This window comes from Equus quagga, chromosome 3 (genome assembly GCF_021613505.1).
Source record: "Equus quagga isolate Etosha38 chromosome 3, UCLA_HA_Equagga_1.0, whole genome shotgun sequence".
Lineage (NCBI taxonomy): Eukaryota > Metazoa > Chordata > Mammalia > Perissodactyla > Equidae > Equus > Equus quagga.
In genome coordinates this window covers 2026485-2049365 of record NC_060269.1, presented here as the reverse complement: position 1 = coordinate 2049365, position 22881 = coordinate 2026485, and the positions used below count along the sequence as shown (strand labels likewise).

Sequence of the window (22881 nt, the reverse complement as noted above, 5' to 3'; positions counted from 1 at the left end):
GAAGGGAGGTGCAGCTTATCTCTCCACACAGTTTACCCCCCTACTAACCAAAGCTCTTTGGGTAAGCTGAAAGGAAAGGGGAAGCTGGGGTGATGGTTGGAAGCAATAGAGTTACTTTTGTCCCTTCCCAGTTAGCCCTGGGGGAGGTATTGGTGACTCTTAGTGGTGGCTTCCATTATTTGGTAGCATATTAGAACCTCTTTCTTTCATCATAGGGACAGCATCACTCTACATCCTTTTACACATTCATGCGTTTATTTATCAAACATTTTCGCCCCTTCTCTGGGCAGGGCCCTACTATACTTGCTATAGAAGGTAGAAGTATTTGAAGCTTAAGCTATTGATGTGCCTGGCTCTGTGTTCTCATCAGCATGTTTATACTGATCCAGTCTCCCTCCTAGAAACATCATATGTCACTTGAAAAAATCTTTGAGTACAGTCTTGCTTTTACAAGTTGTCCTCAGGAAAAGTATGTTTTCACTGTGTTGAAACATACATTATTTAATACATGGTTTGCCCTGTGATGTTCCTGCCTCATAAGCATGCCTGCTTTTGCTTTTTATACTTTCTGATTCATATTTCCACCTTTCTTTGAGATTATTTTTAGTATTCCAGTTTGTGTTCCAATTCCAGTTATTCAGTGAAATTTAAGTCTTTTTACAAAATTGTTTTTGCTCAAAACTCATATATATTTCTTTCTATAGGAAATGTCTGCAATGTCTGTCACTTTCTGTGCTGCCTGAGTTTAAGTTCTTGATTTATAAAGTAGATATTTAATAAATATTACTTTGCTTTTCAAATGAAGAGATTTTAAATTGACTCAAAGAACCAGTGCTGCAGACATTCTGCAGTCATCCTTTCCCTGAGAAAAAACCCTAAAACCTTCAAGAAAATGTCAGATCTATCATGTATCTCCCAAAAGCAGCACTACTGGCCTCGTTTATGCCCAGGTATGATGACGTGGAGTTGTTTGGAGTGCAGGATCAAAATGTATTACTCTTAAAGGAAACAAAATTGTTGCTAAGAAAAATATCAGCCATTTATGCATTAATCTACTGAATAATTTTCCCTTCTCATGTTACACTAGGAAAAATATTATAATTATTTAGTGATAATGTAATTTACATTTGTGTTGGTAGAAGTTTGGAAAAGCATATAAGTATTCTGCCGTGTAGCAAACAGGCTCTTTTCTCTAAATTCTTCATCCATCTGATGAAGAGGTGGATAAACATCAGTTTATTCAACATTTCTTTATGTAGAAGGCAGAGTCATCCTTACCAATGAAATGCCTAGGAACCTCACACATTTCTTCCTGTTGTCAGTATTAACTTGTGCGTCTCCTTTCCAAACTTGGATGTGTGAAAGCTTGCCTTACTTGCTAATTCTTTTTTCTCATCTTTAAGTTTTATCTGAATTTAAGAATAATAATGGCTTTATTGTTTTCCTTGACATCTCTGCGCGTTTGCCAGTGCCAGATTTCATTACCTTTAATGGTGAGTGTAGCCATGAGTTCTCATTTGTACAGCCTTTTGATATCGCTGTGAACATTTGATAAGACTCGTCTTCAGACAGGTTAGGTTCAGTTATAATGTATTTAAGAGAGTTATATAATAATGCTGGTTGAAAAAAGATAATCATATTTTTATAAATTTTTAAATTTTCAAAAGTAGTTCATACTCAATGAATAAAACTTAAACTCAAAAAAGCATGAAGAAAAATGTCAGATTCCACCAGTTCACAAATAACCACTTATACAGTTGCTATGTATCAGTCATACGTATATGATAAATAAATACAGATGCATGTAGTTACGCATATATATTCACTGTGAAATATATATATACACACACATATATATTTACTATGAGATACATTACCAAACTGGTATCATAATAAATTTATGATTTTGTAGGATCTTTTTCCCCTTGACGATACATCCTGAATATTTCCTCTCTTAAGAAATATTTTTCTAGGTCCTGCCCCAGTGGCCTAGTGGTTAAGTTCAGCATGCTCTGCTTCAGCAGCCCAGGTTCTGTTCCCAGGCATGGACCTACACCACTCGCCAGTGGCCATGCTGTGGCAGTGGCTCACCCATCAAAAAAAATAAAGAAAAGAGGATGATTGGCAATAGATGTTAGCTCAGGGCAAATCTTCCTCAACAACAACAAAAAAAGTATTTTTCTAAAATATATTTTTAATGGATGAATAGTATTTCTTTACATGAATTTGCTGCCATTTTCTTCTCCTACCCCCTTTATCGTGTGTTGACTTTATTTCAGTTTTTCATAATTTAAGAAAAACAGTATGTTTGATAAATATTTTTTCCATACAACTTTGTACAGTCTATGATTATGTAAATGGAACAAATTTCTAAAACTAGATTTCTATATTAAAAGGTATGCATATGTGAAAGTTTTTAATACATATTGCCAGATTTTTCTCCAGGGGATCATGTTATTCACACGTCTAAAATGTGTGTATTTTAGAGTTCTTCCCTATACTGTACTGTCAGAGTTTGACAGCAAAAGGTGGTACACTCAAATTATGATAATTCAAGAACCGTTTATTTACAGAGATGATAATTACAAAGATGATGGTGGAATGTTGGGGAAAATACAAGAGATAATGCAGTAAATTATGGATACTAGCTATAGCCCTGTCACCAGCCAAAGGCCCAAAGGGATGAGGGAGAAAGAGGTTACCAGACCATGAAAAAGAGAAGCAGGTAGAGAAAGCCATCTTGAGAGGTAGAGTGAGCTTTGATCAACGGACATAGCCAGGCCAAAGTGACTTCTCAAGTAGGGAACCAGGGGAATAAATATCCTGACCCCACTCTCCCTACTGTCTGTACCCACTTGAAAGCCAGGGGACCCAGGATCCCTCTGGATGTTGTCCAGACATGTTGCATCCCAGAGCAGAGAGCAAGGTGGAAGCCAGTGGAGAGTGAGTCTGGAGGGGCAGGCAGAAGCCGTCCAAGATACTTACCGACTTTTTGTATTTCTATGATTGGGAATACATTTTATGTTTCTGTGATTATTAGTGAGAGAAAAAATTTTTTGTTATTACCCGTTGGTGTTTCTTTTGTCAATTATATGTTTACATCTCCCCCTTTCTTTTTTAACTAATCAGGGTTTTTTTCTTTTTTTTTTTCCACCATCATGATATATATTTTTTATTTATTTATGTTTTTAATTCCAATAACATTGGATTATAACATTATATAGCTTTTGGATGTACATCATAATATATTTTGAATTCTGTGTAGATTACATTATGTTCACCACCCAGAAACTAATTATAGTCCATCCCTTCACATGTGAGCCTAATCACCCCTTTTGCCCTCCCCCTCCCACCCATGGTAACCACCAATCCATTCTCCATTGCTATGTGTGTGTTTGTTGTTGTTTTTATCTTCTACTTATGAGTGAGATTATACGGTATTTGACTTTCTCCCTCTGACTTATTCCACTCCGCATAATACCCGCAAGGTCCATCCATGATGTCACAAGTCGCCGGATTTCATCATTTCTTATGGCTGAGTAGTATTCCATTGTGTATAAATACCACATCTTCTTTATCCCTTCGTCCCTTGATGGGCACCTAGGTTGCTTCCAAGTGTTGGCTATTGTGTATAATGCTGCAGTGAACATAGGGGTGCCAGTGTCTTTATGCCTTTGCGTTTTTAAGTTCTTTGGATAAATCACCCAGCAGTGGGATAGCTGGATCATATGGTAGATCTATTTTTAATTTTCTGAGGATACTCCATACTGCTTTCCATAGTGGCTGCACCAGTTTGCACTCCCACCAGCAGTGAACAAGGATTCCCTTCTCTCCACATCCTCTCCAACATTTGTTGTTTCCCGTCTTATTAATTATAGCCATTCTGACCCGAGTGAGGTGATATCTCATTGTAGTTTTGATTTCCATTTCCCTGATAGCTAATGATGTTGAGCATCTTTTCATGTGCCTGTTGGCCATCTGTATATCTTCTTTGGAGAAATCTCTGTTCAGATCTTTTGCCCATTTTTTAATTGGCTTGTTGTTTTTTGTTGTTGAGGTGTATGACTTCTTTGTATATTTTGTATATTAACCCCTTATCTGATATATGGTTTGCAAATATCTTCTCCCAATTGTTAGCTTGTCTTTTCGTTTTGTTGATGGTTTCCTTTGCAGTGCAGAAGTTTTTTAGTTTGACGTAGTCCCATTTGTTCATTTTTTTCTTTTGTTTCCCTTGCCCGGTCAGACATGGTACTTGAAAATACACTGCTAAGACCGATGTCAAAGAACATACTGCCTGTGTTTTCTTCTAGAACTTTCATGGTTTCGGGTCTTACATTCAAGTCTTTAATCCATTTTGAGTTGATTTTTGTGCATGGTGTAAGGAAGGGTTTTTTTCTTACTGATTTTATCTTACTGAGTAAAAGAGCTTTTTATATATTAAGGGCATCTTAAATTTTTATTTTTCACATGTTACTCTTTAAGAGTCTGGCTTTTGCTGTATGCTTATAAATATTTCTAGTTGTCAATACTTTTTCTCATCCTTTTCTGATTCCACTTTTATACTTAATTTTTTTCCATCCATAAATCATTTTGCTATATATAGTATAAGATAGAAACATAATTTTATTTTCTTCCCGTTAATGGTATGCCAACACCACATCCTAAATAATGCATCCTTCCCCTGGTGATTTGACATGGCATCCTAATTCTTTTACCAAATACTTACACTTAGCTGAATTTGTTTCTGTGCATCCATAATGTCCTTTTAATCTTTTAGTCTATTCAGATGCATACCAACAATGTTAACTTTATATAGTTTTAATATATAACAAGGTATTTTATTATTTTTCAGTATTTTCTTGACATTCTCATCTATTTAGTATGTCAAATGAACTTTAGAATTTATGTTTCAGAATGAAAAAAAGATGCTTTTTAGGAGTTTGATAAAATTGTAATATATTAATACATTACTCTGAGGGAAAATAAAATCCATGTAATGTTGAGTCTTTCTTTCTACATGGCATCTTACCTCTCTCAGTTTTTTCAAATGCCAATCACAAGCCTGTCTGATTTTCTTTAAATGTGACCAGCTTATTTTTCAGCATTTTATTTTGGGGCAATGTTCTGATGCTGTGAAGGAAAGCTCTTGTTCGTTGTGTTTTCTGACTGGCTCCTGCTCCATAGAGAAAAGCTGCTGACTTTGTTGTGTGTATGTTGTAACTAAAACCTGACCAAATTCATACCAGTTTTATTGCATCATCCTCTGATTATTCTGGATTTTCCCGAAGAGTATGTATTGTCTAAAAGTAAAGATAATTTATTTCTTCTTTTCCAGTATTTATACCCCTTACTTATTTTTCTTATTGTCTCCATAGCAACTTCCATAGCAATAATAACTAATAATGCTGATAGCTGTATTTCTGCATTTTGATTTTAGTAAGTCTTCCTGTGTGGTTCATCATTAAGTAGAATGTCAGATATTTGAAATAAAGGACATCTGTCTTAAAGAGCATCTTTCATCATTCTAATTAAGTTTCCTTCTGATACGTATTTACCGTGAGGTTTTCTTTTTCTAAAATTGGGAATAAATGTGAAATTTTATCACATATGGCTTCAGGTCACCTATAGTGATGATTGCATACTTTCTATCTTTTGACTAATTAAAGATGATGGATTATTTTTAAATTGTCCTAATTTTGAACCATCCTTCATTCCTGGAATATGCCCTACTTGGTCATAGTATGTCATTCTTTTAAATTGGTACTGCATTCAGTTTTATAGTTTTGAGGAGTTTGTTTTAAATCTGTATTCATAAGGAATATTGATGTGTGTGCGCGTGTGTGCGTGTGCGTGTTGTGCTAACTTTGTCAGATTTAAGTATTAGGTTAAGGCAGCTTCTTAAAATAGCCTGGGGCACGTTTCAGTGTTCTCTTTGCCTTGGAGCAGCTACTGTATCCTAGACATTCCCTGTTCTTTGGAAACGAGACAGAATTGTTTGGGGAAAAATGCGTTTGGCACCTTTCTTCAAAGTAATCATTCGAAAACTTTAAAATTTTTCCTGTATCTACAAAGTCTATTCAGATTTTCTATGACTTTTGTATGCACACATACACACACATATCATTCTCCTCAGCTCTACTTAGGCCTATGGATATATAGATCTATTCAGATTTGCTACTCTTTTGTGAATATGTGGAATCAACATTTTAAAATTTTAATAATATAGAATTGTATATAGTATATTTTTAAATATTTTTACATGCTTATATTCTCATTTATATTTAATTAGAAGTGAGAAAGAAAAAGAATATAAAAACATATTTATGTTTATATTTTTCTCATTTCTAATCATGCACACACAGTTCATCACAAATTTTCCAGTTTTATTGATTTTCCCCAAAATACCACCTATAGTTTTTATCTATTTTTTCCTTCATTAATGTGTTTATTATTATTAAATTATACCCCCTACTTGCCTAAGGATAGTTTGTTTTTGTTTTTAGTTTTTACCTCCTTTATATTCACCTAACTTCTTTCAATTAATTAGAGTACATTTTGCAAGTTTTATGTGTTAGCCACTGTTATCTGCAATTTTTCAGTTGAGGGAAGGAAAGATGACTATGAGAAATTGTTGAAACAGATATAGATTCAGTGTTGTTGATTAATCATTGCAGTGCCCAGAGGCTGGAGAGAATCTAATGATTTGCCATCCCAGAAGACTCTGTCTAATAATCCAGACAGAAGAAAAGATTCTGCTCTGAAGCGTTATTTCATCATATTTTTATTCACTCATTCACTCATCAGATATCTGTTGAGTTCTTTTGTGCCAGACTTTGTGCTAGCTTGTAGAGATACAAATAAGAAAAGATGTGAAACCTGCCTTGAAGGATATTGTAAGTCAAGTAGAGAAACAGACACTATATCACAAATATAATAATTACTATGATGGTGTTTTGTGCACGTTGTCTTAGGAACATATACATGCCCTATAGCACAAAGTTACTCAGGATAAGTTGCAGAAGATGTAGAAATACTATTTTATTCATTTATGTTCCACAAATATATTTTAATATCTTTTATGTATCTTTTATGCTGGGTCCTGGGGAAGACTAGGTATAAAAGTAATTTTCCCTTATCCTTGAGAAACTTTCAATCTAGTGGGAAATGAATAATCCCATTATGATGAAGACATGCACCAGATAACTATGGGGACACAGAAGAGAAAGTAAATGTCTGTCAGGAGTTAAAGGCTTTCTTCACAGAGAAGGTAGTGTTTGAGCTGATACTTGAAAGGTGAGCAGGGATTTATTAGATGGACGAGGTGTGGCATCCTCAGCAGAGGGAATGTGTGCAACGGCACAGTGGGATGAAAAGGCAAATAGCCTGCTAATGCCGAAGCACATGTACAAGCTTGTGAGGGCGAGAAAAGAGGTAAAAGATAGCAAACAGTTACTGAACTCTTTACAGTGGGTCAAAGACCATTCTAGACACTTGGCATAGACTAACTCATTCAGTCCTTACAGGGGCCCAGGAGGACTTCAGGTAACGACTGTTATCCCACTTTATGGATGAAGAAATGGACAGATAGGCTAAATATCACGCCCAGAGTCACCTCCGGATTAGTAGGGGGCCAAGACTTGAATCCAGATAGTCTCTGGACTCCATAGCCTCTGGTTTCCTGCCTACCATGGACAGGGGTCAGTTCACAAAGGGCTTTATGTGCTATACTGAGCCATTTGGATTTCATTCTCTCAATGTCTAGAAGCCACTGAGGTGTTGTTAATGATACAAGGTACATGATCAGGTTTTTATTTTTCTCTCAAATGGCATTTGGAAGATGGATTAGAAGAGACAGCTTTAGGTGAAGAGGGAAGCAGAGAACCAAGGGGATAGAAAGAAAGAAGCAGACAGCTCCCAAAGTCCCTGTAAGAGATGACGAGGCCTTGGATGGGGCAGTGAGTCAGGGAGCAGTTTCAAGAACTACTTGGTGGAACTTGGGGATCTGTTAGAATGAGGAATAAGGAAGAGTAAGGTGTCAGTGATGATTTCCAGGTTCCTCTTGGGTAACTAGATTGAAGGTAGTGCCGGGATCCAGGACAGGGAATAAGGGAGGAGTGTTCTAGATACCAGCCCTGTATTCTCGTAGTTAAAATGCCTCTGTAGTTATTTAGGAGCTTTTACATATGAAACATAAATGTACAGTTATGTCCTTATGGATGTTGGTTACATATGCAACATAGGAGTATACAGGCAAACTCTCACTAAGAGGCTACCATTTCAGACTCTTATGGCTCATGACAGTCTCCCGATGGTTCAAATGAATACAGCAAAATGCCTGTCTTGTTACCAGGTTCAGATTATTGCTTGCTTGGTTAGTATTATCACTAATACATCCAGATCACCATTTCAGAGACCCCACTCTGAAAGATGATTTCTGTCAGTAACACTGCTAAATAACTTCTGACTCTAGTTTGACAATAGAATATGAATTTTGTTGAAAAAAAAAGTAGTTCTCAGACATATTGCTTTCTGATATTTGAACATCTAAGCTTGATATGCATTGTGTGTACAGGTTCTTGGGCAGAAAAGACAAATTAGTAGACACTTCCAGAGTTGCTCTATATTCTTGTCCACTGCCCATAAACAAAGTCCCATAAATTTGAAACTCCAGTCACACAGGAAAATGCCAATGTCAGTGATGCTAAACAAGATGAAAGTTGTTCAGAGGAAGTTTCATTTTTATGCCTCTAAGTGGAAATTATACCATGAATAGCAAAATGGCATATAAAACTGTCTAATAAAGGAAAAACTAGATTCTGTATTTTTAATACTATAATTATTTTCTTCATAGAGCAAAATAGTATAATTTGTCCTAAATCTAACTTACTAATCTCCTAATTAGTTTGCAGAGGAACTTGCATGCACCATATTAAAGTTCTTTTCTGATACACACTCAGAAAAGCTCAGAAACTTATGAATTTGTCAGTGATTCCTCTCTCCTTCTGTTCTTACCATTTCACATAGTGGTTCCTCTTTCCTTTGAAAAACTCCTCACATGTGATGCATTTGATTAGAACCAATGCCAAGCTCAGATCTTTCTTAAATCGATCAGTTCTTCATAGAGAATACTTTGGTCAAGTCCTCTTCTTCATCAGCCAGGACACACCTTTCCTTCAGAGGACGCCTCTGTCTGAAATGCCACATTCATCACTAAATGACTAAAAGCAGGACTAGGGTAATCAAAAGTTCTTTATTTTATCTTCGTAAATGTACAACTTCATGTGAGGCCTGGGAAAAATACCTGTAGGGATTGCCATCCAATGAAAAAGGGGATGGAAGCATCAATTGGATGGCTTGCTGATTTTAAAGCTCTTTAATCTTCCTGAAGCACTTTTAACTTCAGAATGTTTAAGTAGCTTTAATTCCTAATATTAAAAAATTAAAATTCCTAATGCCTATTCTTTAAGAACCATAAACCCATAAAGCTTAGCAATTCCCATTTCTATTTAAAGGCTAATAAAGTGAGAGAACAAGTGCTTTACCACTAAAGCATTTACTGCAAAGTAAAGGGAAACCCAAGGGATGAGAGCCGACGTTCAAACTCCAGTTGAAAACATTTCGTTTTCAAAATAAATAGGTCCAATAAGTGATTCATATGCTTTATTCTCTCCTGCCTAGAAATTCTAAATTGGAAATTCTAAATGTGGAATCTCACAATGGAATTGAGAAAAGAAAGAAAATGAGTAGAGATAATAATTAGACTCAGTTTTGAAAACTTAGTAAGCATATAGATGTAAAATTTTTTTGAATCCCCATATTTCAATCAAGTGAATTTTGGAAGTTCTTAAATTCTCAAGTTTTCAAGAGTGACTACTAGTGCTCAATAAATTTATGTTGAATTGAGTTGTGTTATTGTATTGCCTTTAATAGGGGGAAAAATCCTTCTCCCTCCTAAATAGCATGGAGAATAATTGTAAATAGCATTTAGTCTGAATCAGTCTTATGCCATATAATAGACATTAGACAAATGTACCGGTTTGATAGTCTGGATTCTGATTTTACCTCCTTCACAATTAAGGTACATTGTCAATTTGGTTTACTATTAAGAAAGCATTATGTTGCTCCTCATTCATCTCTGAGAATCTAATTTCCACTCAACCATTCATACATAACGTTATGTTATAAAAGACCAATACATACAATAGAACCAGTTTATTTAATTAGTATATATACTGAGTTTCAGTGTAGTTTCTCATATTACCAGAATTATAATTAATACAATTCACAACAACAGTAATTATACTTGAAGCAAAGTGAAATGTGCTTAAAGGAGCTGTTTTTAAAGATACACAGTGCTCTCATAAGGAAAAATCTGCCTCATCTCTTTCGATCACATTTGAGCCAAGAGCTTGGAGTGATGCAAAAGAGTCATGCTTTTCTCTGTGAAACTACTAAAAATGTAAACCTCAGTACATACATAGTAAGGACTACAGTTACAAAGTGAGAAGGGATAGTTATACAGTAGGAAGGAGTACGGGACTACAGTTACACAGTGGGAAGGGATAGTTATACAGTAGGAGGGAGTACGGGACTACAGTTACGCAGTGGGAAGGGATAGTTATACAGTAGGAGGGAGTACGGGACTACAGTTACACAGTCGGAAGGGATACAGTTATAGTTACTGCTAAAATGAGATAGAGTTTCCTGTTCTCACATGTGCTATAGTGATTGATCTCAAGAGCCTGAAGATACTCTTTACTGGCTGTAGTGTGTCTCTCTATAATATTCTCAATGTTTGTGGTGTTTGTGCATTTTTCAGTCAAGAGAGTCCATCCCATTAAATGACCTGAAGTCTGAAGTATCCCCACGGATTTCAGCGGAGGACCTGATTGACTTGTGCGAGCTCACGGTGACAGGTCACTTCAAAACACCCACCAAGAAGACAAAGTCCAGTAAACCGAAGCTCCTGGTCGTGGACATCCGGAATACTGAAGAGTATCCTTTACATGTGCAGATTAAAGGGCGCTACGGCCTTGTTCATGTTGCTTCCTTTCCATTTAAAGGGTGTGGTGAAAACAAAGAATACATCTGGGATTCCCCAGAGTTCAGGTAGCTGAATACTCAAACTGGATGCCAGGATAGATTTCATAATGTTTCGTAGGATAACTACATACCAGAGACCTTAAAATGTATTCCAAACAACACAGAAGGTTGGGATATTTTCTTGGTTTTTGTGTTTCTCTGGTGTACATTGCTGTTCTTGAGGGCATTTGAGTTCTTCCTGCTGTAGATAGAATTTTGCCAGAGATGAAGTATTCATTTGTCTACCTCATAACCTAGAGAGAAAGTTTGCCAGATCTCAACACTGAAGTTGTTTTCATTATAATTTCCAAAATATTGGCTTATAGAGAACAATTAAAGTATTTTTCACTGACATTTTACTAAGAAATGTACTGTAACTTCTGGTGATTTTGTTTAGCATTTGGTACGAACAGTTACCCAATAGTAACAATTCAATCTTTTCCTTATATTTTCATCATCTGTCAGATCCTCATAAAGCACACCTTGATTCTCTCTACTGTAGAATCTAAGCGAATGATTTTCAAACTTTTTTTTAACAGAGCCACTCCCTTTTAAATTGAAATCTTTCTTAGAAACTCAATATATAAAATATATATGAAGAATTTTTATGATTAATTTTCTTCAAAGTTAACATATAACAGTTATAGCATCGCGAACTATAAATGAGGATTGTATGTAAATGAGTTAGCAGGTTGCTGTTTTCGTAGATGTTAAAATTGGCATATAGTAAGTTTTCATGTGCATATTTTCCATCACAGTTTTTGAAATGGAATTCAAACCATACATTTGCAGAACTCCTGAAGCAATCCATAGAATCTTAGATTACTGAGAATATGATTTGAGAGCCCACTATTTCAGATGATGCATCCCCATCTTTTTGTGAAGTTACTATTTTCCCTAAACTGAGAGACCCCTGAGTCTGGACAGAGCACAGTGCTCATGTCGCTGGTTATCAGGGCATCAGGGGTGCTGGCAGTCCCTCAGCAGAGGAGGTGAGCGGGCCACCAAGGAGCATGAATTCCAGTCCACTGGCCAGGGCCTGCTCTAGTAGAAATTGTTCTTGTCTATTACTTCAAGAGTTTGAAATGCTTCTAATTTTTTAACTTTTTAGTTTATTTTTCTTTTGGTTGAGCCTTTAGCCATAGTCTCTCATAAAACCATCAAAAAAGCGTAGCATTATAGTGCCCTATTTTAATTTTCTTTTTTGTGTGAGGAAGATTGCCACTGAGCTCACATCTGTGCCCATCTTGCTCTGTTTTATATGGGATGCTGCCACAGCGTGGCTTGACGAGCAGTGCTAGGTCCACGCCTAGGATCTGAACTTGCGAACCCCAGGCCACCAGAGCGGAGCAAGCGAACTTAACTACTACACCACTGGGCTGTCCCCATATTTTAATTTTAAAGACTATTACTAAAATAGTTGATGTACACACACTCTTCTGATGTTTCCTTTCAAATAAATAACTATTTGAAGTTTTAAAATACACACAATATGAAAATGACACTCACCAAGGTTTTCCAAACCTCACAGTCTGATTTTTACATTGATACTCTTTTATTTTCTGCAGAATAAACACAAATAAAACAGCAGAAAGCAGAGCTAGCCTGAACTCCATTCTCTGATGAGTATGGATGAGTCTAAGGTAGGAGTCCCTCTGTGTCACCCCCACACTTGGTTCAGAGTTGGAACAAGGCAGAGACCTGGCCTGGTGGTTTTACTGTCTACAGTTGCAGGCTAGAGAGAACGCACAGTGCTCTGCGCCACTTTAGAATGGGTGACTCCAAGGGAATAAAGAAAGGAAAATAAACTCAGCCATCTTTTATGATCCTCCCGAAGCACCCAACTTGTGAAGTTTTTAAATCTCCTTTTGAAAGCATGCTTTAAAACCAAGGTTTTTTTAAGTTGGGCCATTTATCCTCACAACATTCCTAACTTTTTCTTTCTGGCATCCTCTTATTGCACCACATATCTACTTCTGTCCCACCTCTAAATACCAAATGTTGGCACCTGTGTATCAATCAGCACTTTGAGAGAAACCACAGGCTAAACTCTTTTCCAAGAGTCATTGCTTATCATTCGGTTCTTCTAGTCTCAAGGACTCAGCGAAGAATGGAGAGCTGGAGGTTCTAAGATCCCCTTTGACTAGGTATCCAAACTATACCAGTGGCCTCCCCAGGCTGGAGAACTCAGCGATCTTTGATAATCTCTTATAATGCAGACCGTTTGATTACGCTACGAGGAAAGAAAGTGACCTTTCTTTCCTTCTCTGTGAATCTTAAATCCTGTTCTCAAGGAATTAAAGGCAGGGGAAAGTGTGTGCATAGTAATGAAGAGACTCATAAATTTAGTGCTTCAAATTAATGTGTTAGAATGGGATATTTGACTTTTTTTAGATGTCATCATTCATAGCAACCAAGAAATATTACTGTCTGTAGTGCTGTGGATAATTTTTTTAAGAAAAAGGTATAAAGTTTAGTTCTTATTCACTAGATTGCTTTTAGTATGAAGAATATAAAACAGTAAAATATTTTCTGTGTCAAATAAATGAACAGTAAAGACAACATGTATTAAGTGCCACATGATGATACAAACAAAAAAACATCAGCAAGAAAGTCACGTCTGGGTCGCAGAAGCAAGGCAAGGATAGGGCCCAATCCTGGTCACCTGGTAACCCAGTAGCAGGCGGAAGCACCCAGAAAATCCTCCCATAAGGAAGAAAGCAAGACAGCAGACCCAGCCCTGCAGTCTCCTGCCTGTACCCATGACAGTTACAGCATAGGGGTAGTTGGCTGGATAGAAGCCTTTTACATTCTGTTAAGTGATCCAGTGACTTCTGAAGTCTTTCTTCCTTTAAACCCAGAAGCAAGACTGTACTTACAAGAAGTCAGCAGAATCAGAATTTAGAGCTAGCAGCATTCATCCAATACATTTGTTCATCCAACAAGTATTTACTGACTGTCTTAGTATGTGCCAGTCAGTAGTTAGTGTACTAGATTTTGAGGATTTGTTGTTGAACAAAATGACAAATTCCCTGACTCATGGAAATCACATTTTAATTGGAGCCATAGATAAATATATCCATCATATAATCTTAGATAGCATAAGTGCTGTACCTAAGAATAAAGCAAGGAGAAGGATAGAGAGTAATAAAGTCTGATAAAGTAGCCAAGGAAAGCCTCTGAGAAAAGGTGGTATTTCGCCAGAGTTGGATGGCGTAAAGAGGCAGGCTGAAAATGCCATGGGGAGGAGCATTCTGGGCAGAAGGAAGAGTGAGCACAAAGAGCCAGGTGTATGAACATGCTTGGCCGTTTCGTACCAGCAAGGAGGCCAGCAAAGGAAGAGATGAAGCCAGGAGTTAAGGTCACTGAAGCCAAGAGAAGGCATGGGATGGTCAGAAATCTCTGCAGTGTGATTTTAGGATTACTGATATGCCCTAATCCTAGGATACGTGTATCACTAATTCCTGAAAATCCACAATTAGAGATGTACGCTGTGGGCTTCTCACTTTTTACTGTCCTGTAAGATGCAGATGTCCATGGCGGCAGTCGTAGGCTTTAGCTGTTAGTGTAGAACAAGGGGCACTTGGAATGGACAGATGTAAGTGAATTGACTTCTAATAATTGCTAGCATTAAGCGCTCACGGTGTGCAGTCGTGGTGCTAGCCCTATGATGTCGATACCATTAATATCTCTGTTTTACTTATGAAGAAACTGAGGCTAAAAAGGCTGAGCAACTTGCCACAGCCATGCAGCTGCAGCTGGTAGACCAAGCTGGTGCCCCTAAGCTTTGAGCAGGTGCCTGATTGGTCTCTGCCTAGGGCTGTTAGCATAAACAGGTTGAGACAAAAGAATCAATATAAATTAATGACTGAATGAGACGTGTTGATCCCAACCATGTGTTCAGATGCTGTACACTTTCCTTCAAATCTTACGCACAGACTTAGCTATTACTTTCAGGCTGTGTATAGGGGCCCAATCCCAAGGGAACAAACCTACCAATAGTTGTCTTCGTGCAGACATAGCCACAGATTCAAGGAAAATGGAACTAAAAAAATGAATTTTTATAGAGTAACTCTTTAATTCTGACCAGGGTAAATCTTTGCAATTAAACTGTGATTTATGTGACTCTACCAATCTGTTTAAAAAGATGAATAAACACTTAATACTGGTATATTTTTTAAATAATTTCATTTCCCCTTTGCCAAACAAAATGTAGTCCTATACAGTAGAGGAAAAAAAAGATACTTTCTATAATACCTTTTTCTTCCCCAAAAGAAGTAAGTTATTTTTGAAGTGTTGTTTATAGTGTTTTTCAAATTGTTTGTAGTCTCCCTATATCATTTTTATCCTCTATTTTGCTTTGATAGATCATTTAAACGGGAAAACTTTGTCTAACCCAGTTCTTAGATCTTCATATGGGTGAAAATTTTGTTTTTCTAATTTGTGCTTTCAGGAGATTAAATATCTAAAATTAAGTTTCATAGAGTCTTTACCTGTGTAAAATAATTGAAATGATTGTTCATGAAGAAGGAGGCAATCTTATCCTTCGGCAAAACAAGTGACCATCTACCAGTGAATTTAAGGGACAGCCTTACCACCCCCTAGAATCCTTCTATGTGTGTAGGGGAGGAAAAATATGTTTTTCCTCTTCCCTTCCAAGTTCTTGGCTGGGGCCCCTGTACAGAAGACAAATTAACAAGAGGAAAGCACATGGATTTATTTAATATAAGTGTTGTGTCACAAGGGAGCCTTCATAAGGAAATTACAACCTAAAGAAGTGGTTAAACCTGAGCATTTTTGTGCTAGGTCTGATGAAGAGTGGGCAGTCATGGGAAGAAGCAAGAGGGTGTGAGTCAAGGGCAGTTAAACCTGGGGACACTGAGCGAGGCCTCTCCGTTCCCTTCCTCTCAGTGATGTCCCTCCGTCTCGGAGAAAGGATGTTCCTATCCTCCGGGTCCAGGGAGGGCACCTCTCAGTTGACGCTTCTGTGACCTGATTCAGGGAAGGTCAGAAAGGGTTTCCTGCACAGGCCATTTCTCATATACCTTGAACTTAGAATATTCAGTCTGCCAAGATGCCATATTTTGGGATAGCATGTCCTGAACTCTGTTACTTGGAATTCTCTTGAAGCTTCAGCCATTTAGCTTGTGATATAAATATTCCTAGTTGAAATAGCAGTGCCCGCAGGAGGTGATCTACCATCAGTTTCTGTGGTTGCAGGCGAGAAGCACAGCAGCAATCTGAGGGCACCCCGAACTTATGGCAGGGCTGTCAGGGGGGGTGTCGGGGGAGGCAAGGGGCAACTGGGGGGAGCCGGGGCGGGGGCACAGAAGGAAAGCCTGAGGACGTGAAGACAGACTGCTCCCACCTGACAGTAAAGACGTGATCTCAACTTCAGAATAAGAACGGACCCAGAGATAATCTAGTTGAACGCTTACTATCAGAGCTGAACAGCTAACATCAGGGAGGCTAAACAGCAAAGTTTTTGTTGAAGTCATATTTTATTTTTGTTTCTGTTTTTGTTTTTGGGTTTTTTTGAGGAAGATTAGCCCTGAGCTAACATCTGCCACCAATCCTCCCCTTTTTGCTGAGGAAGACTGGCCCTGAGCTAACATCTGTGCCCATCTTCCTCTATTTGATATGTGGGACGCCTGCCACAGCATGGCTCGCCAGGCAGTGTGTAGGTCTGCGCCTGGGATCCGAACCTGTGCACCCCAGGCCTCTGAAGCAGAACACACGAACTTAACCGCTGTGCCACCAGGCCAGCCCCTTTGTTTGTTTTATGAGAAAGAAACATGAAATGTTAATCTAGATCAAGATTCAAGCCAGTTACATTTGTTCTTCAGCACATTTAGGGATTTCAGAGCAAACAATTTCATATTTTAAAGAGGCAATAGAAAATGTTTCTCATGTAGTGGCATAAATTTCATACGTAATGTTAATAGTTTCAAAGGTAATATGCAAGCCAAATTGTTGTTTTCCTTAATAGTTCTGAACATTTAGGGTTTCAGATTTCCTGGAGTTCCTTTTAAGAGTGGTCTTAGTCAGTAAATGTGAGTCCGACTGGTGTTACCTGTCACCAGAAATACTTTAAAGGAATGTTATTCTCATTTGCTTGAAGTCAAGGCTGAGTTTTTGCAACTGTATTTGTAAAACTCTTACATTTTTAAAAAATATAAGAAGCTATAGGAAAGACAATCTCAGGTTTAAATTTTTTAATTTGAAAAACACATACACTCAGTTGTTTTCTGTTATACCATGTTAGTCATCCTTAGTAAATGCTGGTGGTGTTCTTGTCTCTGTGTCCTGAAGAATTAATTTCTAAAATCTTCAAAGTCATTTAGAGGTACCTGTGTTCAGATCAGGACAGATAGTAAGGAAGTTTAGTAAGATTTTTTTCATCCCATTTTGTTCTAGGTTAAAATTACCTGAATTAAAATTTCGGGGAGAAACTGTGACCATAATATGGTTTGAGCTTTATTTTGCTTTTTGAGAAGGGGATTTTATTCCACTTTCAAGAGCTTTGACATCAGTATCATCTCTTGTACAAGTCTGTCCTCAAAGCTTGCAGTCTTCGAACTGGAAACCAAGAATTCCAGAGTGTCCAGCCCTATTCCGAAATTCTGTTTCTCCCCTCTTCCACCCCAGAGTACTCCTGCTTGCTGCTGAAAATCTCAGGCCCCCCCAAAAGTGAGTGGAAGAACCAACAGTCCATCAACCAAACAATTCCAGTACCTATTGTATACAAAGACTGGACAAGGTGGTGGAGACACAGACAAGGGCGGTGGATAGTCGCCGGCCTCTGGGAGTTTAGATCTAACTGGGAAGGGGGGTGTGTGTGTCTGCATTTACACAAACATGCGTATGATGCATATACTGGTCCCTGACAGGGAAGTGTAGAGGCGAAGATCGAGGACTTCAGAGCCAGATTTGAGCTGTCTAGCTTTTGATGCTAGTGAAGTTGCTAAACATGTCTGGGCCTTGATTTCCCTATCTGTAAAAATTGGATAATAATAATGTCACATTCCTAGGTTGTTTTGAGGATTAAATAAATGAATCTATGTTTAAAAATTTTCTATCCAGTTGTATTCCCGTATCTGAATGGACCTTGTAGGATGTGGGCATATACAGTAGCCACTGCTGAGGAGTGACTCCACCGTGTGGATCAGTAGTCAGTTGTGAGAGGTACTTTAACTGTGGAAGGGCTCCTGTTTGCTCTGAGACCCATCCATAGCCCCAGTGCCTCAGTGTCGTACAGTCTCATTCAGTCAGCCAGTCAGTCCTGCTTGAGAACCTGCTTTGCCAGGCCCCTGCCCAGCAGGAGCTCCCAGGGCTGTGGCTAAGATAGACACCTTAGAGAGACGATTAGAATACAGTGTGAAATTGTCTATTCTGAGGCATGCCCAGAAGGCCATGGGAAGGATGGTCACCTTGGCCAGGCGACACCTGTGATGGTTCTTGAAGGACAAGTAGAAGTTACCCCAGCAAGGAAGAAAGCCTGAAGAACATACTGTGTGGGTGCACAGAGAGTGTGAGGACCCATACAGGGAGTCACAAGTACTCTGAATGTGCGTGTCTGGAGTGTGTGAGGGCGGGAAGTGAGACTGAAGTAGAAGGCAAGGCAGCTTTGTGGAGAATGTTGCACAACATGCTGAGAAGCTTGGGTCTACTTCAAAGGCTGTGAGAAGCTTTTAAAGACTTTTAATCAGGTCAGTGGCATGCTCAGGTGTGTATTTTAGAGAGCTTAGCACAGCGTGAGGAAGGATGAGAGTGGAGGTAACGGCAGGCGAGACTGGAAGGACGGGCTCACCCGGAGGTCCGATGTGCATAGACATTCCTTCCTGTCTGCAGGCACACAGAGCGAGGCCTCTGGCTTTGCCCTAAGAGAAGCCAGTTTTGCTGGGCCCTTTGGGTCAGTACTCGTACTGGAGAAAATCCACAGAAGTGACTGCTGCTGCTGTTTCTTTCCCTTTTCTCATATGTGTGTTGCCAAAAGGGAATTCCGTGTCATGGCACTTGCAGGCATCGACGGTCGTGGTGCCGCTAGCCAGGCAGGCCAAGAGGCATCTAGCATACTTGGTGCCGACACAGGTTACTCTAGATTTGGGACAATTCTGAAGTTCATTTACTCAGCAAATGTGTAAGATGTATTCTAGGCACAGTATTAAGCATTGTGGGGCCAGCCTGGTGGCCAAGTGCTTAAGTTCTTGTGCTCCACTGCGGTGGCCCAGGGTTTCGCTGGTTCAGATCTTGGGCGCGGACATGGCACTGCTCATCAGGCCACGTTGAGGCAGTGTCCCACGTGCCACAACTAGAAGGACCTGCAACTAAGATATACAACTATGTACCAGGGGGGATTTGGGGAGATAAAGCAGAAAAAAAAGAAAAGCATTGCAAGAGTTTCGTAGATGAGATAAATACAGATCCTTCCTATAAATTGTTTGAAGTCTTGTTGGAAGTCATGTACATTAGTATGTTTTATACAACATCAAATTGCTGTTCTGGGAGATATACAGATACTGCGGGAAGGGAAAGTTTCATGGAGGAACCACTTGAAGGATGGATAATGTTTGAATACTCAAAAATAGGGAGATAAGGAATTGAGGCAGAGAAAACTACAGGAGCTAGGCAGAGCGTGGACTGGAAACAGGGTGTGGTTCCATTTGGTTGGAATTGAAGTAGTTAGGTGCTGTTCATGAGGGCTGAACTGAGAAATTTGGGCTTTGCCCTATAGGCAGCCATGGAAGGTTTCTCAGCAGGGATGTAATTATCAGAACTTTGTTCTTAGTCTAACAAAATTGTGAATAAAATGGACTTCCAAGGGAAAAGGTGGGAGTTGGAGAAAAGAGAAAGCTACTGCAATCGTCTAAACTCAAGGTAGTGACTCTGAAGGAGGCACATGGCAATGGGGACTGAAATGGGGAGGGGCGGATTTATTAGTGCAGCAGAATATTGGATGTTGCCACTGATGAGACGTCAGAAATGAGGTTTTAGACGGTTGGGGGGATGGTGGTGCCATTCAAAGAAAGCAGCAATAGTTTAGAAAGGAAAAATGATGGTATCTAAAAATATGATTTTTATATAAATTAATGCTATTTAGTTACATTGTATATGAGGAAACTCTGGCCTTAATTCCATATTCCCTTTTGGTTACTAAAGGTAGCCTTTACTTTGGGCTCTGTAACACTAATTCTAACTAGTTAACATAGCAAACGAACAAGCCAACATAAAGGCACCTTTATCAGTGGTCTGGTGGAAAGCTGGCGTGCTTTGTATGTAGAGCTATGATGTTACTAATTGTGGTACCCAACAACATGCTGTGCTCTTTTAGGATTTAGAAAAACGTGAGATTGTAGCTGTGTTGAATTTTGAGCTGTCAGAGATTTTAAAGGAATTTTAAAATCTTTTTGTCAAGTAAATAGTCTTTCTGGTATATGAACATTTCCCTATGTAAGACTTATACAAGGTACCTATATTATTCTTAGAACTGATATTTTTTCTATCTGCTTGATTAACCTATGGCACATCTACTTGCAGTATTGTTACACAGACTGACTTATGAATACAGGAAAGTCTTCATATCTTAGAAAATCATCCTTACCTATTAATATAACAAATAATAATGCAACTCTTCCGTTAAAAAAGATTTAAAGTACTTTTTCTCATCTATTTGTACCTTGGGCTACCAGATTTTGTTTAATGTGAGCATTTATTTTGTTATAAGCACACACTGGAATGCTTTTTGGCAATGTCTGCCAAATGGACTGTTGGACTGAGGGGTATGTTTTTGGGGAAGGGAACAGCTAACTGCAAGTGGGTAAGGTCACCACTCACCAAAGAAAAGTCTTACGTTTACTAGGATGTATCACAGACTGCAATCAGGGTGATAAACAGCCCTAGTCAAACACCTGGCCGGGTCCCTGCTACAACACCACGCATTTTTGCTTTTATAGCTACTGTTATTCCGTAGTAGAGATTTCATTGTAATTACTGCTGACTTCTTTATTATGTCTTTTATCTTTTAATTCCTTCAAGTATGCCATCAAAAATGTCTTAAAGACACTGAAAGGTTAGAAAGGTAGTGCCCACAAGTGCCACTGCCCTGCCTGCCAGAACCAACCTGAAAACTGCGGTGGGCATTGTTAGAATTACAGCTTCCGGATGTATATGTGAGTGGGGCACGTAAATACTTGAGCTTCTATGGCCTTAACAGTCTCTCAACCGGGTACTTTGAAGCTGAGGCTTTCTAAGTTCTCCACTTTATAGCCTCACATCTGCCCGTGGGCTCGTGCACTCACGATAGAACCTCTGTAAGTGTGGGTATCGTTTACCCTGTAGCTGCGTCATGCTGGCAAGTAGTGCCTTTTTTAAATGCAAAGGGCAAATGCAGAGAAGCCACATTTTTGTCTAGAATGTGAGGACATCGATGAAGTGGCCATCATAATCCTAGAAGATGTGTTGTTGCGTGTTCATCTCCAGTGCCACCTCGGTCTGAGAGCCTGTGCCTGCTTGTCTTCCACTGCGGGCCAGGGCGTAAACTGACGTCCTCAGAGCCTGGAGAAAGCGCTTCTTTCCACGTGTTGCCTGTCGTTTTGCTCTCCATGGCGTAGTTTGCCCAGAACCAGTCAGAGTTGACTTTGAGAACTAGTCACTGTGCGTCAGAAGTTGTCTTGTTTCTGTCCACTTAACACAAAATATACAGAAATCTGTTCTTTGCTCATTTTTCAAATACCTAATACTTTATTATGATTCTGAAGGAACCAGAAGGTGGAAAAGGACTTAACTGTGTGCCTTCCCAATCTAATCCGACAGCCTCTCAGGCGTTTAGAAACTGCCGAAGTTCTACTTCGTCATAAATGTCTGTGACACATGAGAATTTTTAATGTAGGCAATGAAACTTAAATATCACCAAGGGAACGAGATCCTTAATAACCAAAATTGTCTTCATTGTTCAACATGCCCAAAAGAGAATGTTCCTTGTAAATGTTAATGTGTAACTAGGCCAGTCTCATTCTCCTCTGCTGTTGCCAGTAATGCTGTGAAGGGCCTATATCTAGAGGTTTGACTGCCCCGTCCACAATCCTCCATGCCTACCCAATCTTATTTACACTGGAAGTTTTATGACTGGAGTGTTCTTGGATGAGTGCTCTTACATGTTTCCAGGACTTTTCGATTGAACTAGACTAAGAATAGGGCCGTGTGGGTTAAGGCTTTTCGTCTTTTGTGCCTTACCATCCAAAGTTAAAATAGCTTAAGAAAGGTTTGGAATAGTTTTGCATTTGGGATTATAACTTTCTGCTTCCCAAAAAGACTCTGTCACCATGATATGTTGTCCAGCATTTTAACATTTAATCTAGATTTCCTTTAAAACATCAAACTATAAAGCATAACCAACAGAAAATTCTAGGATGATAACAAGTTTATGACATACTTCTTGAGACTAAAAGGCAATTTGGACTAAAATCTTCTTTAAAAGTACATAATATGGGGGCCAGCCCCATGGCGCAGTGGTTAAGTGTGCACATTCCGCTTCGGCGGCCTGGGGTTCACCGGTTCAGATCCTGGGTGCGGACATGGCACCGTTTGTCAAGCCATGCTGTGGTAGGCATCCCACATATAAAGTAGAGGAGGATTGGCAGGAGATGTTAGCTCAGGGCCAATCTTCCTGGAAAAAAAAAAAAAAAAGCACATAATAAATTGCTGATACTGAGCCCAGAAAATCATCTGGAAGCTCATCCATGATTTTGGATATAGATATTAGATATTGGGTATTGGGTACAGTTGCATACATTTTTTTAA

At 38.8% G+C, this 22881-nt stretch overlaps 1 protein-coding gene across 5 annotated transcripts in view; it reads left to right on the top strand.

Annotated features, from left to right (window-relative positions):
* The window catches only part of TBCK (TBC1 domain containing kinase), a 196148-nt gene that overhangs the window by 147407 nt on the left and 25860 nt on the right, over nt 1-22881 (top strand). For 4 of the 5 annotated variants that reach the window (XM_046656525.1, XM_046656526.1, XM_046656521.1 and 1 more), the window contains one exon: nt 10820-10995. In XM_046656525.1, the coding sequence (XP_046512481.1) occupies nt 10820-10995 (176 nt within the window). Of the gene's footprint in view, nt 1-10819; nt 10996-17085; nt 17212-22881 lie in introns of those variants that run through there. The other variant, XM_046656523.1, reaches the window with a different exon arrangement.